Source organism: Anabas testudineus, chromosome 3 (assembly GCF_900324465.2).
Source record: "Anabas testudineus chromosome 3, fAnaTes1.2, whole genome shotgun sequence".
NCBI classification, from domain to species: domain Eukaryota; kingdom Metazoa; phylum Chordata; class Actinopteri; order Anabantiformes; family Anabantidae; genus Anabas; species Anabas testudineus.
In genome coordinates, this window is record NC_046612.1 from 17,770,977 (window position 1) to 17,789,045 (window position 18,069).

At 38.8% G+C, this 18,069-nt stretch overlaps 1 protein-coding gene across 5 annotated transcripts in view; it reads left to right on the top strand.

Moving 5' to 3' along the window:
* herc1 (HECT and RLD domain containing E3 ubiquitin protein ligase family member 1) overlaps nucleotides 1–18,069 on the top strand; it is a 63,451-nt gene that overhangs the window by 2,493 nt on the left and 42,889 nt on the right. For all 5 annotated transcript variants that reach the window (XM_026378007.1, XM_026378010.1, XM_026378011.1 and 2 more), the window contains exons 2-22: nucleotides 1,673–2,649; nucleotides 3,288–3,383; nucleotides 3,839–4,033; nucleotides 5,244–5,555; nucleotides 5,879–5,975; nucleotides 8,331–8,474; nucleotides 8,781–8,908; nucleotides 9,064–9,208; nucleotides 9,597–9,768; nucleotides 10,225–10,359; nucleotides 10,982–11,147; nucleotides 11,431–11,556; nucleotides 13,225–13,446; nucleotides 14,589–14,741; nucleotides 14,846–14,978; nucleotides 15,194–15,385; nucleotides 15,808–16,032; nucleotides 16,332–16,505; nucleotides 16,624–16,738; nucleotides 16,841–16,961; nucleotides 17,125–17,296. In XM_026378007.1, the coding sequence (XP_026233792.1) occupies nucleotides 1,699–2,649; nucleotides 3,288–3,383; nucleotides 3,839–4,033; nucleotides 5,244–5,555; nucleotides 5,879–5,975; nucleotides 8,331–8,474; nucleotides 8,781–8,908; nucleotides 9,064–9,208; nucleotides 9,597–9,768; nucleotides 10,225–10,359; nucleotides 10,982–11,147; nucleotides 11,431–11,556; nucleotides 13,225–13,446; nucleotides 14,589–14,741; nucleotides 14,846–14,978; nucleotides 15,194–15,385; nucleotides 15,808–16,032; nucleotides 16,332–16,505; nucleotides 16,624–16,738; nucleotides 16,841–16,961; nucleotides 17,125–17,296 (4,174 nt within the window). In that variant the 5' untranslated portion in view covers nucleotides 1,673–1,698. The remainder of the gene's footprint in view (nucleotides 1–1,672; nucleotides 2,650–3,287; nucleotides 3,384–3,838; nucleotides 4,034–5,243; nucleotides 5,556–5,878; nucleotides 5,976–8,330; nucleotides 8,475–8,780; nucleotides 8,909–9,063; nucleotides 9,209–9,596; nucleotides 9,769–10,224; nucleotides 10,360–10,981; nucleotides 11,148–11,430; nucleotides 11,557–13,224; nucleotides 13,447–14,588; nucleotides 14,742–14,845; nucleotides 14,979–15,193; nucleotides 15,386–15,807; nucleotides 16,033–16,331; nucleotides 16,506–16,623; nucleotides 16,739–16,840; nucleotides 16,962–17,124; nucleotides 17,297–18,069) is intronic.

Consider the following 18,069-nt stretch of genomic DNA (forward strand, 5'->3'; position numbering starts at 1 on the left):
CAGTCAATCAAACACACTATTTTCCACAGATAAACATTGTGCTATGTGAGAATGACTTACAAAGAAAATACATTTTTACTATAGCCTTCATCTACATCTTTTCTCTCACTGGAATTGTGGATCTGCCTATACCTCTTAACTTATGCTGAGTAGCCTACTGATGCTCTTGTACCCTTTTGTACCTTTTCTTATGAAATCTTACAGTCTGTTCTTGTATTTGCTGGGACAGTTGCAATAGGGCCAAGTCAAATGTGTAATAACGTTTGTTGCTGTTCTCACAGAATTGCACATTTTGGATGCATTTCAGTACTCTGGTGCCCATATTCTCAGTGTAGTCTATCTAATCAGTGTGTTTTAAATTACACTTAAGATTGTATTATTTTAAATGACACTTCAATGTGAACTAAAACATGTTACCATTTTTAATCTTTTAACATTGCACAACACCATACCTGCTGTATACTGTAAATCATATCTGTGAGTAGTTCCAAAAATCTCTATATTTCAATTTTTTTGTTGATTTATTTCAAACCTATGTTGATTAAAATCTCTGTTTCATTTCTAAACACATTTGTCCTTAGTGGTGTTCTACAGGGTAGCATTAATTCTCAAGATCCACCATCATTTTACATGCATGATGGGGACGGAAATTAGAAATACCTGCCTATGTGTTTAATTTAATGCAACAGGAAACCTCATAACCTCACTCATCAGCTGCATTGTCTCATAGCTCTGAAACGGTCCAGAATAAAAGGATGCTGCAAGTGAAGGATTATTGTTGTTGAATCATCAGAAGCTCCTTTTCAAATGTCTCTCTTACAGTCTCTCATCTTTATAAAATCTTACAGTGCGTTTACTTCAGCCATATATGCCATGTTGATTATCTTTAACACTTTAGTTCCCCCCATATAAACATGAACACACAATCAGTCATCACTCTAAAATCAGGGATTTACATGGTCATTCTAAGCGTTAGCATTTTGTTCCCACAAGGAAGATGAGTCCTCATGAGTGTGTATACATTCTGGACAGACATACTTTAACAATGTAAATTACATTTGAATCTTAACCTTGACTGGATTGCTGCATGTACAGTCCTTTATTCATAGGAACGTCATGACTCATGTTCTTCTACACATGAAAATTAACCTACACATTTGTAATCACATTGGATGAGATGTTGGCTTAGTGAGCTATGAACATAGCTATGCTGTCACTTGTCCCGTGGGAGACGTTAGGCATTAATGTGATTCTTGTTTTGTCAGGATTAGAGGATGAGAATAAATGTGTTCACAAAATAGGACCTTATTTTTGAATGGCATCAGTGTAATAGTCTTCTGCAGAGTATGGCATTGTGACTTGATTTATTTGGGTTGTTGTTTTTTTTTTTTTGTTTAACTAATTTTCTAATTAATACATATTTTTTTGGAACTCTTCAGGAATTGGATGTATTGATTTACATTGATACAATTTCATTGCTATGTGCTTTGAGAAAACAAAGTTACACAGATACACATTCCACGAATAATATTAAACTAAAGATTATGCTTATTTTCTGTCCAGTGTTTTTGAATCTTTTAGTAATGAAAATACATTTTATTTGGCTTGTGTATTTAGGGAAATTGTTAACTAAAAGCTTGATTTTAAAAATTTGTCCACTCACTGTTTTTAGGACTGATGGCTCCAGAGTGACATGCCATGGCATTAATGATCCCGCCGGTGAAGCTCAAGTGGCTGGAGCACCTAAACAGCTCATGGATTACAGAGGACAGCGAGTCAATAGCTACACGGGAGGGAGTTACGGTGCTTTACTCAAAGCTACTGGTTAACAAAGAGGTTGTGCTGCTCCCCCAGCAGGTGCTTTGTCTGAAGGGTCCCCAGCTTCCAGACTTTGAGCGTGAGTCACTCTCCAGCGATGAGCAAGAGCACTACCTGGACGCTCTTCTTGGCAGCCAATTGGCCTTGGCCAAAATGGTCTGCTCAGACTCTCCCTTTGCCGCTGCCCTTCGCAAACGTGTGCTGGTGCTCCAACGCATCTTCTATGCCCTTTCTAATAAGTACCATGATAAAGGAAAGGTCAAGCAGCAGCAGCATTCTCCAGAGAACAACTCGGGCTCAGCTGATCTGCACTCCGTCAGTGAGCGGCCACGCTCCAGCACTGATGCTCTCATTGAGATGGGTGTTCGCACAGGCCTCAGCCTTCTCTTTGCTCTGTTGCGCCAGAGCTGGAGGATGCCTCCTCCACCCAGCCCTGGAGGAGGTCCAGGGGGCAGCATAAACTTGTGTAATGATGTAATTCACACAGCCATTGATGTGGTTAGCTCCCTGCCACCACTCTCTTTGGCTAACGAGAGCAAGATCCCACCAATGGGCCTGGACTGCCTAGCACAGGTGACTAGTTTTCTGAAGGGGGTGACCATGCCAAACTCTGGGGCAGATATTTTAGGAAGACGGCTTGCCTCAGAGCTACTGCTAGGACTGGCATCCCAGAGGGGTTCACTGTGCTACTTATTAGAGTGGATTGATATGGCCTTGGCTGCATCAGCTCTGGTCAGTACCATGGAGCAGAATAAGGTACCGCAGAACCAAGAGGGCCTCATCGGCTATGACTGTTTTATGAACATCCTTATGCAGATGAGACGTTCTTTGGTAAGTTAACATTTACTATCTTGACAGATTGTTTTTGTGTGGTTTAATAAGTCAAGCAAGAATACCACAAATTGTATGCTCCTTGCTTGTGTCAAAGACACTGATATTACCCAGACAACTTTTCTTTATGCTTTTGAATGGTCTTACGGTCCTTCTTCGATTAAATTATCTTCTTCTATTAAATAATTTGCTCATGCAATAGAACCTTCATTAAACGATGTTGATTAGTGTACATGCTTTATAGAGTTTCTGTTCTCAGTGTGGTAACAGAAACATTTGCTTGGAGATGAGTCAAGCATGATGACTCATTCACCATCAGGTTGTTACTGAAGTAAATTGTTACAATAAAAATACACAGTGAAAATCAGAAATTAATGGAATGATGAGAAATGTTTTGTCAAACTAATCGGTGTTATCTTCAGTAGTTTGGATTTTCTAAAATGTATCAGATAGGTTGTTTTTGATCTGTGTCAGATTTAGCAAAGTGCAGAGATTTAGCAAAGTGCAGAGGAAAAACCCTTTATTGGTGTCTGCGATAATTGTTCAGTAAAATTAAATGCTATGTTTGTGCTTGCATTTAAGCAATGTATGGTCTAAACATAAATCGGTGTCTCTGATTTTTTTATTTTTTTTTTAAGGGCTCCTCAGCAGATCGCAGCCAGTGGCGAGAGCCCACTCGGACCCCTGATGGCCTGTGCTCACTGTATGAGGCAGCACTCTGTCTTTTTGAAGAAGTAAGAAATTATTTCTTATTTAGTAATGACTGAACTGAGCTGCTGTTTGACATTTTAAGCAGGCAACAAATAACCTATAGGCATAGGAGAAAACGTCTTCTAGTTAAAGGGGTCATATCAGGTTTTTTTTGCTTGAAGCTCAGATTAGTCTTTTTTGTCTTGAGGCCAGGGGAGCTGTTGGAAATGGAGCATTAAAACATGTGTTTGCACTTTTTAAACTTGAAAATTGTGTAATCTTGTATCAACGAGGCCCCAGAATGAATAAATAAATAATTACAAACCCTAAATTAAACGTAATGTGACCACTTTAATTTATTAGATTTTTTTGTGGCCAGATATACTTGGTCAGCTTGCCCAAGAAAAGTGTGTGAGTAAAATGTTTGGGAAAAACATATCCAACTCAACGTTTTATTCCAGAGATTATACAAGGGGTTTTTAATCATGTTTTCTTCCAGGTATGTCGAATGGCATCAGACTACTCTCGCACCTGTGTGAGTCCAGACAGCATACAGACTGGCGAGGCACCTGTGGTGTCTGAAACATGTGAGGTGTATGTGTGGGGCAGTAACAGCAGCCACCAGCTAGTAGAGGGAACGCAGGAGAAGATCCTGCAACCCAAGCTGGCTGCCAGCTTCGCTGATGCACAAACGGTAAGAGAAAAAGAGCCTGCAAATATAATGTAGCCCTACATTATATGTCTAAACGTGAATAATGGAAATATCTGTTATTTGTCCTCCTACAATTTCAGAACAATCCTATCATTGGTGTGCACTGTGGTTACATTACATTCTGAGAGGCAGATTTTATCAATAACAATTATACAAATACAGGCAGTTATGCTAGAAATGTAATAATGATTTATTTTTCATTTACCTTCTAAGATGGAGTAAAATATTTTGGAGTTTATAGACCCCTTCATTGCATATGACATCTCTTGAGGCAAAATAAAGTAAAACCGGCGGCAAACACCCTCGCTTCAGTCTGCACCATATACTGAAAATATCTTTGGTGTGATGCTTGGTGCCAGAAGAATGAATGTCTAATGGCTAGCTAACTTTTTTTTTGTTAGTTTTTAGCATACACGTCATATAAGAAATAACGTTTCACTTTCTAGTACCCTTTTTAGTACCTTTCTAAGTGCATTAGTTAATGTTATGTCCTCAGTAGTTGCCTACAAATGTACAGCTAGTAAACTTTAGATTAAAAAAAATAAAGTTAGCTAAAGCACAGAGAGAGAGTTACAAGTGAAATCATCTATTGTAACTTATTACTCTAACAATAGTTATTTTAGACACATCTATATCTACAAGAGACAATATTTAACTTTACCTGATGTCAGTTGTCAGTTCTCCAAACATGAAAATTTTTGGTGATTTTCTTACTGTTTAACCACAGTTGTCTTTGTTTTTTTGACTGGCAACAGGAATGCAACTAGATATTAAATTAGAGCCATTGCTCCTTCAATTTTGCATCCAGTAACACAAGAGGATGACATCTTCCATAGGTGTTGTAGTTATAGAGAATCAATGTCACAGTTGATCATCATAGAGTGACTGTGTTTGGGTTGGGAAATCTTCTTAGTGTTACCTTTTTCAACTAATCCGCTCAGTTGTAGAGAGTGAGTGACTGTACATATTCAAATAATATTCTATTTTATTTAGCAGTTGTTAAAATACAAGCCAACAAAAGTTAGGGTTAACACACATGCCCACCAAAAAACATAATGTTTACTAATTATAAAATGATATATCCATAGTTACAAACTCATGGTGCTTTTATGGTGTGCTGTCTTAGTATGCTGAGTCAGCCTGCCATCTTTCACTTCACACAGATACACAACATTACCTCATTTTTCTGCAGATTGAGGCAGGCCAGTACTGCACTTTTGTTATCTCTTCTGATGGCTCTGTTCGAGCCTGTGGAAAGGGCAGCTATGGCCGCTTGGGTCTTGGGGACTCCAACAACCAATCAACGCTCAAGAAGCTGACCTTTGAACCCCACCGTGCCATCAAGAAGGTGTCATCATCCAAGGGCTCAGATGGCCACACGCTGGCCTTTACAACGGAGGGTGAGGTGTTCAGCTGGGGTGACGGTGATTATGGCAAACTGGGTCACGGGAACAGCTCAACACAGAAATACCCTAAACTTATCCAGGGGCCACTACAGGGGAAGGTAGGGTTTTACCAAGCATTTGAGTACAACTTCACACATGGTATTGTTCGTTCATATATTATACTTTAAATCAAACGTCTAATTTATGGCATACATGAGTGGAAGTATTCTGCATATGACCACCTCTTGACATGGTGAAATATTTTTGCACCAGAACCTGTACAATTAGCAGAAATAATGCACTGGGTGCTGCTAGATTGCAAATAATATAAAAATATAACAATCCAGATGATGCCTTTTTATCAGTTTCTTATGGTTGCTTTCTTCATTTTTAAAATACACCCGAAGTTCATTAGACATGCTTTGCTTGTGTTTTATTTTAGGTGGTGGTATGTGTTTCTGCTGGCTACAGACACAGTGCTGCAGTCAGCGAGGATGGAGAACTGTACACATGGGGTGAAGGAGATTTTGGAAGACTGGGTGTGTTCCTCATGTTGTTAGCCACAATTTTAAGGCAAAATTTTTTTAGTACATGCTTTTCCTCTGCCAAAAACGCAGCACTCTTAAATCAACATAAACAATCTCTCTCAGTTTCTTTATAGGGGTGTGCCATATTATACCATCCAATGCCACCATGTTTTTAAATCAAGTCCAACTAATATAAGACGATAAACACAAAAGTGCCTTGTAGAAATCTGAATAAGTCCCTTTCCACATCAGATTTCCTTTAGTCAGTATGAACTGTTTATCAGCTGTGTACAGTGCGTGCTTAACCTTTTATCTCATTTTGTTATGTTACAGCCTTTTTCAAAATAGATTAAATTCAATATTTTCCTCAACATTCTACAAAAAGTAAGAAGTTTGTTTGAAATCTTTGCAAATTTATTAAAAATAAAAAACCGAAACGGTTCTGGTGAATCCTGTTTCTGCTGATTGTTCTTGAGATGTTTCTACAACTTGTTTGAAGTCCAGCTATGGGAAATTCAGTTGATTGGACATGATTTGGAAAGGCATACCTGTCTATATAAGCTCCCACAGTTAACAGTTAGAGCAAAAACCAAACCATAAAGTCCAAGGAATTGTCTGTAGACCTCTGAGAAAGGAGGCACCAATGTGAGGAAGGGGACAGAAAAATTTCTGCAGCATTGAAGGTCCCAGTGAGAACAGTGACACGGTGAGCATCAGTAAATGGAAGAAGTTGGAATCACAGGAACTTTTTTCAAGAGCGGTCGTCCGGCTAAAATTAGTTATCTAGGGAGAAGGGCCTTGGGGAGGGAGGTGAAGAAGAACCTGATGGTCACTCTGAACGAGCTCCAGTGTTTCTCAGTGGGGAAAGGAGAATGTTCCAGAAGAGTAACCATCTCTGGAGCACTCACCAATCAGGCTTGTATGGTAGAGTGGCTGGTGGCTATAACTCCTCAGTATAAGTTTGCACCTGAAGGACAACAAAAATTGACCTTTGGCCTGAATGTAAAATGTTCATGTCTGGAGGAGACCAGGCTCTGCTCAGCACCTGACCAATACCATCTCTACAGTGAAGCATGGTGGCGGCAGCATCATGCTGTGGGGATGTTTTTCAGAGGCAGGAAACTGGAGACTAGTCAGGATTGAGGGAAAGATGAATGCAGCAATGTACAGAGACATCCTTGAAAACCTGTTCCAGAGCGCCCTGGACCTCAGACTGGGGCGATGCTTCATCTTTCAACAGGACATTGACCCTAAGCACACAGTCAAGATAACAAAGAAGTCGCTACAGGACAACTCTGTGAACCCAACTAACCGTTAGCGTTATTTGTTGTAGAATTTTGAGGAAAATGTATTTTATCCATTTTGGAATAAGGCTGTAACATAACAAAATATGAAAAAAGTTAAGCACTGCGGATACCTTCTGGTTGCACTGTATCTCTGATGCTACATGAACACAGCAAAAAAAAAACAAAAAACAACAATAATAAAGACAGAAGCAGTGAGCATTTAAACTTGGGTGTATGTTCACACACTAGTGTCAATTTGTGAGCACACACAGGCGATGAAGTGTAGTTGTGCAGGTGTGTGTGTGTGTTGAGCTTTGTTTTTGCAATGTTTATTCTTAGTAAGTTACCTAGTCATTTCTATTTTTCATATTGTACATGTAAGTATTTTATTTAAATGTTTTGTTTATATTTATGCTTTTTACATGGAAAACATATCAGGTTTCTTTATAATGAAATGTGCTCTACAAATACATTTGCCTTGCCCTTTTCGACAAAGCTGCTTTCTCTGAACCTGGTTACAAAGACAGCCCCTCACTGGAAAAGAAAGATGGAAAATCCCCTTTGTTTTTTTTTAACTTTTAAGGCATATTTTTTCTGTATCATTATCACACAAATCCTTAAAATATCTTGATATAATTTTAAGGCTATATCACTCAGACATGCTTCTTCATTTAACTGAAATCACTTTTTCATGCAATGAATAATGATGATATTAGATATTTTTCAAACTGCTGACATTTTTCATCCATCCATCCTGACACACAGAAACCACTGCACTACTTTTAAGACTTTTTAAGAAAAGTTCATTTGATACTACTAAATTATACTTGCTACCTTTTCTGAAGAGATCAAATTAGCCATCATGATTATGACAGTGGTGTATCCTGACACATGTACCTCATTGACCAATCAACATCATTCTGTTGTGTCATAAACGGCAATTAATGAATTTGGGTGTTTTGAACACAATCAGGTGCTGATGGCATGTGTTGACTTTTTAAGCCTCAGTTTAGGCCAAAAAAAAACACTTCACATTTCTATTCAGTAGTTTTTCTAAAAAGCCTGATTTTTGGTTAAATAGGTCATGGTGACAGCAACAGTCGGAACATTCCTACCCTGGTTAAAGACATCAGCAATGTGGGAGAGGTGTCATGTGGTAGCTCCCATACTATTGCGCTGTCAAAGGATGGCCGCACTGTTTGGTCCTTCGGAGGAGGAGACAATGGTATGTAAACTTTTTGACTTTGGCGTTAAACATCTATTTTGAATGTTTTATAGAAACTAATTCTGTTAATTGAGATATTTATTTTGAAACGTGCACTTTGAATGTGTGTCTTTTCCAGTGTAAATTTCTACAATATTACTACATAATCTTTTGAGTTTTGTATATGGGTTTATGTAATAATTACATTAATAATGAACAGTTTATTATTATTCATAATATTATATTTGAATTTGTCAAAACTGTTGCACGTGACTAACTGACTAGACTATACCATATACTCATGCTTAATTCTACACTTTCCTAAAGGAAAACTAGGTCATGGTGATACTAATCGGGTCTACAAGCCAAAAGTAGTGGAGGCCCTGCAAGGGATGTTCATCAGAAAAGTTTGTGCAGGAAGCCAGTCATCTCTTGCCTTGACCTCTACTGGACAAGTAGGAAATCTTTCTTGCATTAATAACCCTGACAGAATAAAAAGCTGTGGTTTGTTTAGAAAAAAGTTTAAAAGATTTAAAAAACGATCTGTTATGTGTATGGCAGGTTTATCAGAAATCATCTAGTAATGTTGATTCATGTCACTTGTTCTTAGGTGTATGCTTGGGGCTGTGGAGCTTGCCTCGGCTGTGGTTCTTCTGAGGCCACAGCACTTAGACCCAAACTAATTGAGGAGCTGGCTACCACCAGGGTGGTGGACATCTCTATAGGGGACAGCCATTGTCTGGCCTTATCACATGGTAGCTCTCTCTTCATCTTTCATGTCCTTTCACGTCCTCTTTTTCATTAAACTATAACCGGCAGGTGCAGAACTGACTGAAACGCATTTGCATACTGTATGGATCAGTGCTCAGTGTTACATGCTAAATTTACTTCTGTCAGTCACAGTTTGAATTATACTTTGCTGACACATCAACATTTTGTGTTTGCTAAATTACTGCCTGTAGTATGATGTATTAGCAAATACTTGTTTAAGCTAATACTGTAGTACCTAAATGCATGTAGCACATGCTCATATTTCAGCTCACTGTATTACAATTCTACCCTCTATATTCATTGTAATTCAGTGTTTACACACAGACATGAGACATAATTGTTCTACTTCTCATATGCTGCATAATCCTCTAGACAATGAAGTATATGCATGGGGCAACAACTCAATGGGTCAGTGTGGTCAGGGGAACTCCACAGGGCCTATCACCAAACCCAAGAAGGTTGTTGGCTTGGATGGAGTTGCTATTCAGCAGATTTCAGCTGGCACTTCTCATAGCCTGGCATGGACAGCACTTCCCAGAGACAGGTCAGTTACCAGTAGAGTAAGTACACAGTCTGTAGTTCAGTTCAAGCACTGATGTCAAAACATCACTAGAATTGCACAACATAAGTCAAAGTGCAGTAGCTGCACGTGAAATACGTACTAGTGTTTTTTTAAACATGCATTGCAGATTAAAGGTTTGTTCTGTCCCTGAGCTGGCTTGAATATAGACGCATCACTAATTTGTTTCAGTTTTACACATAAAATGTATGCATGAATTTACCGATCATAAGGGGCCCTGCTCACCCTATAAAAGAGGTTGCAGTATTGCCTCTGTTGATCTGGATTTTTTTTATATATAATCAACCTTGGTTATGTCTCTATGCTTTTCTTGGTTTCATAGATAGCTTAGCTGGTATAGATTATTTAACTGATCTCTTTACCCTAACCATTGAGCACCAAATGTTAGAGCACTTTTTAATATTTATTGTGACTCTCCAGGCAAGTGGTGGCTTGGCACAGGCCATACTGCGTTAACCTTGAAGAAAGTACCTTCTCCCACTTACGCTCCTTTCTTGAGCACTATTGTGATGGAATCAACAGTGAAGTTCCTCCTCTTCCCTTCCCATCATCCAGGTGAGTTCACTCAGTCTGCAAGCCTTCCCTCTCACCATAGATGAATGTATTTACACATAAACAGCCACAACAATGGAGGTCCTGATTTAGAACTAAATGATCTTGAGGTAATGACATAATATGAACATTTGAACAAGGAGATCTTAACCTATGAGAGAACAGATTTTAGTAGAGTGACGTCTTGACTTGGGTTTTGAGAGTTTTTGGAACTAGATTACAGAAACATCCAGTTCTCTCTGATTGTTCAGAGGTGCTACAGAGTTATATCACTTACTTTCTATAGACGATCTTTGGCCAAAAATGCACTGTTGTAATGAGGCCTGTCCACTAACTTGTGGAAATCACACACACCTAAAACAGCTTATTTCTTTTCTCATCATTGTCATTATTATGTCGAATTAATATAGGTCAGCAAGGGCAGTTTGTCTGAGCTATTAGACATTTATGCAGCGAACAAGTAACCTGTGTGCAGAAAAAGAGTGCGGAGTAGAAGGCCAAAAACCAAATATTGGGTGGCTTTTTTTTATAAATACTTAATTCTAAGTATGGGAAACACTGACTATGCCACAATTGTAATATAGCTTCAGCAAATTCTGAAAATTGTAATTTTATGTATTTACAGGGAACATCATAACTTCCTCAAGTTATGCCTTCGGCTTTTGTCCAATCACCTTGCTCTGGCTCTAGCTGGAGGCGTGGCCACTAGTATCTTAGGTCGACAGGCCAGGCCCCTGAGAAACCTGCTCTTCAGACTGATGGACTCCTCTGTGCCAGATGAAATTCAGGAGGTAAGAGATGACACAAGTGTCAATAAATAGTGACACTGAGTGAAAAAACATTTACAGTATATGCACATATAGTACATACATTATTCTCTGTAAACTTGTGCACTCAAGTAGTAGTGAGAAATTGTCCAAAATGACAAAATTATTCCTTGACTATTCTTTTTGTATTTCTCATTGTAAAATTTTACTGAAATTTTTTTATAATATCTTGTGCTTCTGATTCCATGGCAAGTGGTTCTAAATCTGCAGACAGTGACAATATGTGGGTTTGTGTTTGTCCCATCAGGCAGTGATTGAGACTCTCTCTGTGGGGGCAACCATGTTACTTCCTCCACTGAGGGAGAGGATGGAGCTTCTTCACTCTTTGCTGCCTCAGGGCCCTGACAGATGGGAGAGTCTCTCTAAAGGACAGGTAACCGATGATCCCTAATGTGCAGAGCTGACTACCTTCTTTTTAAAGTGTATTCAAAATTTGCAGTTCTGGACTTTTTTTACCTGCCAAATTGTAACTATGTAGAGACCTTCAAGGTTCATGCACAGGTAGAATGCTAAACAGTTTAATTAAAGCCTGATTTATTTTAGGCTGATTAATTTATATAGTGTGCTGAGCAGTGAGGGCATAGAGGCTGAAAGTATTTGGACATATGCACAAATCATTATCTGGAAGTTGAGTTATGGCACTTTCTCCTTCTTCCTTCCAACACAGAACATTGCTTTTTTGCACCCAATGTGCCAGCACATTCAATCGAAATAATATGTGGATACCACATTCAACTGCCAGTAGGTCTTTGTTTGAGCAGGTTTCAGTATAGCAAGAAAATAGTCAGTGTCTTGTCAGCAATCAAGAGAAGACTTCATTATTATAACCTCAGAAGGTTCATTGATAAGCCCAAAAAAGAGAAATGCCAGGCTATGGTTGCAAAACATATCCTAAAAGTGGCCTGATGCGTACTACAGGTATTTTCTCTATTTCCTCAGATTCTGCCACATTATTTCATCATACAGCCAACATGACAACAAATTCTAACATACAGCCAAAGCTATCAAAGCTTTTCATGTTGAAGAGGTTGAAAATAATCAACTTTAGGTTAAAAGCTAATAATGCAAATGAATATACTCAATTAATGTCTAATTTGTTGTAGTTTATAGGCAGGAAATTTATTTCATTATTTTTTAAGTATGGCCAATGATGGATTATAAATGCAGCTTTACACTCTGAGCCTCATTGATTTGAGGGCCATTCTGTGGTTATTCTGTGGTCTTTTAGCTGGTCTCTTTTAGCTGCAAAGGTTTAACCGAGAAGCCTCAAAAGCATGCTCAATTTTTCAACTAAATAATTCAACAATAGCAAGTCAGTCAGGCCGGCATTCAACTTCCCAAACGGCCCTCTTAGCAGTCAGATGTTAAAATGTCTGAAGAGCTTTCCATTGAATTTAAAAATAGAGGCAGCTGCTTTTCAAGGACTGTTTAAAATGTCAATTATTACAGACTTTCAAGTAAAGGTTGTAAAAACACAGAAGCACTGAGAGGTTGCAGTTTACATGTGGTAGATTTTGACTAAATTACTGAATGAATGGCAGGAGTTTGATCAGAAGACTGATAGCACTCTTATATCTCCTTGATAAACATGAAGGAGTAACGACCAGCTGGTTAGCTTCACTTAACAGAAGGACTTGAAACCGAGGGAAGCAGTTAGCTTGGCTCTGTCCAGATCACCACACAGCAGCTCTAATGGCCACCAATTAACATGTTATATGTAGTTTGTTCAATCTTTGCTAAAAATAAATTGAGTGGGAGTAGTTTTAGGGTGTCACAGATCATATAGCTTGTTTATTAGACCTAGGTTCAGCCTGTTGGCTACACCTCTCCAGCTCCAGCTCCAGCACTTCTTTCTAGACAGACATGTTGACAGTTGTGCAGTAGGCTTATAATTATTTTCCCAGTTAGGCAAATTGTATGAAATTGTGTAAATCAGGTCTTTTCCCCCGTATGAAGCCATAGGGCCAACATTTTTTCTGTCAAATAGTGCTCTAAGATCTCTGCATTTCATGTTTGAAATGTGTGTGTCTCTGTACCACAGAGGATGCAGCTAGACATTATACTGACCAGTCTTCAAGACCACACCCATGTAGCCTCACTCCTTGGCTACAGCTCTCCTGCTGATGGCCCTGAGGTACTTAGCTCTGGACCGGGCTTTACAACTTCCCCAGACCCCACTTACAGCGCCACAGCAGGACACCCTGATACCCACCTGGCTGAGATCCTCATGAAGATGCTACTTAGAAACCTTGGTTTTTATACTGTAAGTAAACACTCCACAATGTGTAGTTATACATTAGTTTGTTATACATTAACAAATCATAACATGTGGCATCATTATGATCACTATTCAGAACTGACAAAGGCTTTATTTATTAAATCATTAGCAATGTCAACATATAGTATAGAGTACTACTGATACACTATAAATGGTGCTGACTATCTCGTCCTCTTCTTTTTTTTTTTTTTATCTCTCAATATTCAAGTGCTGGAGGCAGAATATGAGCCATAAATTATCCTTTGTTATTATCACTTGCTTCCTTTTTTCCTGGCAAAGCAGTGGCTTGTTCCTGTGCCTGCATTTTATTGATTGTAACACACACACACATTTTTCTATGGCAGTCATTGTAAGGACACTCATTGACATAATGCACTCCATAGCCCCCTACTGTTGCATAGGCCATGCTAATCTACTCTGTTTTAGTCTTTTAAGTTATCTCATGTACTGCCTTACCCTAGACCTAACCATCACAACTAACTGCCTCACCCTAAACTTTACCCTAGCCCTAAGAAAACCTAATTCTGACCCTAAAACCAGGTTTTACTCCAGAAGTTGCTCTTTAAACAGTAAATGTCCAGCTAAAATGTCCTCAATTTGTAAAAATGTTCTCAGTCCAATGGTAAAAAATTCATGCTGGTCCTCACAATGACAGCCATACAAACACACACACACAGCCTGTTTTCAAGTGTGTGATTATGTAAGTCTGACTAATTTAACATGATCACACTGCAAGACATTGTGCATTTGCTTATTTAACTTTTGTTGAAATCTTCCTTTTACTTTTCTGCCTTTATTTTATAGAGCTTGGCTTTCTATGTAGACAAAATCAGAACTGGGTGCTTCTAGTTAAAAAAAATTGAATTACTGGTTTTCAAGTATAGAAAACCAGTAATTGCTTAGATACGATGAAACTTTCCAACATGATCCACATGAATCCAGGTTACAAAAGCTTGATTTGGAATGAAATACGCAGTTCTGTAAAAATTTCAACCTCTCAAATTTATACATAAGATTTTATGCAAATTTCATAATTTTCATTTTGATTACACAATTAACCCTGAAAATACCTCTTAAACCTGTGAATACAAAGTTGTTGATATCTGGTTTGTGTCTTTGTTGTACAGGACCAGGCTTTTGGAGAGCTAGAGAAGAACAGTGATAAACTGCAACAAGGCACATCCTCCTCTGACAGCAGCCAACCAGCTCACCTTCACCAACTCTTATGCTCATTGCAGAAACAGCTGTTAGCCTACTGCCACATTAACTCTGTCACAGAGGTACTGACATTTAGCTGTATCTGTGTTTCCTGTTCAAACATGTTTACTTTTTCTTTCATCTGTAATTTGTAAAAACATTTTGATCTTCACTTTTTTTTCACCAGAACTCCAGCAGTGTGGCTTTACTCCACAAGCATCTACAGCTTCTCCTGCCCCACGCCACCGATATCTACTCCCGTTCAGCCACTTTGATAAAAGAAAGTTCCTGGAATGGCAGCATACGAGAGAAACTACAAGGTGAGAATCAAAAGTAATCGCTTTGCAGAGTGTTGCCTCCAACAAGTTAACTTTATTGTTTTTATGGCTTTTCAATACAGCTATTAGATAACCTTTAAGCCCTGCAGTTTTCTTGTGTTGGAAGAAAAACAAAGGTTCCCCATTTAAATAAATGTTTCACATATAGAATATGTTCTAAAACTAATAGAAAATCAAACATAATTTTCTGTCTCCAGATGTGATCTACGTGTCAGCAGCAGGCAGCATGCTGTGCCAGATAATCAACTCTTTGCTGCTGCTTCCGGTGTCAGTGGCAAGGCCTGTGCTAAGCCACCTCTTGGACCTGCTACCTCCTCTGGACCGCCTCAACAGACTGCTACCTGCTGCTGCCCCTCTGGAGGACCAGGAACTGCAATGGCCTCTTCATGGTGAGCATGAGAGCTATGGAAATAAAACCTTTGCATACATCAAATGATCAGAATGGTTTGTAGCAGTTGTTTAGTCGTTATGTCACTAGTGATGACTAAAGAAAACCATGCACAGGCTCCGCCACATCAGGTGAGCTTTAACTCTGTCTGCGGTTTTGACAAACTTTGATGTATGTGTGTATCTAACTTTGAACATGTTCCCTTTTGTCTTCAAGACTCTTTGGTTTCTGAGTCCTTTCCAAGTGGGTAATAAATGTAATATCTTTAGATAATAAGGCTTGTAACTCTGTCAACATTAGTGGTCCCGCTGAGGCTGTACAGTGTGTCCACAAATTTACAATTCTGCTGTGATCGTGCATTTTGTACCATAATATTCCTAATTTAGTTGTCAGCAGTAGAATTTATTCTGTCCCTCTTCTAAGGAACCTCTGATTTTGCTGAGCCAGCCTCAGGAATGTCCTTGCCACAGCCAGCACTCTCCTGGGTGTGGCTTGTGGACCTGGAGAGGACAGTTGCCCTACTAGTAGGCCGATGCCTTGGTGGGATGCTGCAAGGAGCCTCTACCTCACTGGAGGAACAGGATACTGCTTACTGGCTCAAAACACCCCTCTTCAGCAACGGCTTGGAGATGGACATCCCACAGCTAGGTACAGAGTGGAGAAAGTACTGTGATTGTTGAGTTAGTGTTTCAAAATGCAGATCATTGATAATACCATTACCAATAGTCACCATTTATTGTAGTAGTCCCGGCAACAGTATGTTCAAATTTCAGCAAGGTATATTGTTCTGTTAGACTGTCTCCCCAGAAGCTTCCTTTCTAGTTAAGTTATTGTATAAAGGTTAAATGGATTTTACCTTTTGCACATTTATTACATTATTTGTTGTTTTTGTTCATCGTTGTTCCTTCTGTGACTTGCGAAGATGTTTGTTCATTTGTGTTTTTCAGACACGTGCATCAGCTCATTGTTGGAGGCAGCATTATCTGGTAATGAAGAGCAGAAGCCTTTTGACTGCACACTGCGTCCTGACCTGAGTGTCCTGGTGGATCTGGCTCTGGGTTCCTCTAAAGAACCTGCCAACAGCCTTTGGATCAATATGCAGGACTATGCCATCAGTAAAGGTCTGCCTTTGTAGTAGACATATAACTTATCCTATGATTATCCTTGAAATGTACCTGACAGTGTACTGACACTAATCTGCTTTTTTGTTTGTTTGTTTGTTTTTTTGTCCTCTTGCAGACTGGGACAATGCAACTATCAGTAATGAATCCTTGTTAGACACTGTGTCCAGGTTTGTGTTAGCAGCCTTATTGAAGCACACAGGGCTGCTGGGCCAGGCCTGTGGAGAGGGCAGGTACTGTAACTTGATAAATATGATATGTTGGTTAAAGAAGTCTAAAGTATCAGCCTAAATTAAACATCAGAATTCACAAGTATATTTTTATTTTCCCATTAGGTACCAACCATCCAAATCTCTTGCTGAGGTTTATCGCAGTGTTTATAAGGTACGAAACCGTCTGCTTGCCTGTAAGAATATGGATTTCATCCAGACCAGATCTTCTTCACGTGAGAGGAGAGTAAGTAAACAAAACACATATGTACCTTTATACTGTGTGTCAACCTGAATTATTTCAAAAATTTGCATATGGTTAAAAATATCAGTTTGCTTCCTTTGGAAATTATGTTTTTTTACTCCACAATTTCCTCACACAAGGTTGTCAATTTGTTACCCATTATTAGATTTCAGACAATCAGGACTCTCTGGACATGGACCCTCAGGAGCACTCATTCACACGCACCATTGATGAGGAGGCAGAACTAGAAGAGAGAGCTGACCGAGAGAGAGAAGAGGGCCATCAGGAACAAGACGATGAAGAGGAGGATAGGGAGCATGAAGTGATGACGGCTGGAAGTAAGTTCATCTTCTGCCTGGAGTTGTGTGTTTGAATGCTTCTGGTGTGAAGATTGCTCCTACAACTGTCAGGAAACCAGCAACCACATAAAAGTTACATTTGGCCTCATTTAGTATGTCCTGGGTGCACAGGAGCAGAGTCAGCAGCCGCTCAACGTGGGCATAACGCACACCTACAAACATATGTACACAGTCTCTCTTGCCTCAAGTAAATTAAACATATGAATTACTTTTATAACTAGATAAAGCATTTCCTGAAGAAAATGCACTGTGAATGCTGAAACGCTGAATCGATTCATGAAGAACTGCTGAAAGTTGATGAAGAGAAACAGGAAGTGTTTTAACAGAGATAAACATATGAAGAAGAAGATAAAACAGCTGAATGTTAACTTAAAAAAGCTGAAATAGATTAAAGTTGATAAAACAGCTGAAATAAATTTGCTGAAGTTGATAAAACAGAGCTGAATTTATCTAAAATATAAAAGTTAAAAGAATAGTTAAATGTTTAGTTAAAAAAGCTGAAATAAATTTGTTGAAGTTGATAAAACATTGGTGAATTAATTTAAACAGTAATTTAGATAAAGACTGAAACGTTTTAAAACGCTACTGAAATTAGCTGAAAAGAAACAGGAAGTGTTTTAACAGAGCTAAACATATGAAGAAGAAGCTGAAACAGCTGAATGTTAGCTTAAAAAAGCTGAAATAGATTTGTTGAAGTTAATAAAACATAGTTGAATTTATCTTAAACATGAAACTTAAAAGAATAGTTAAAT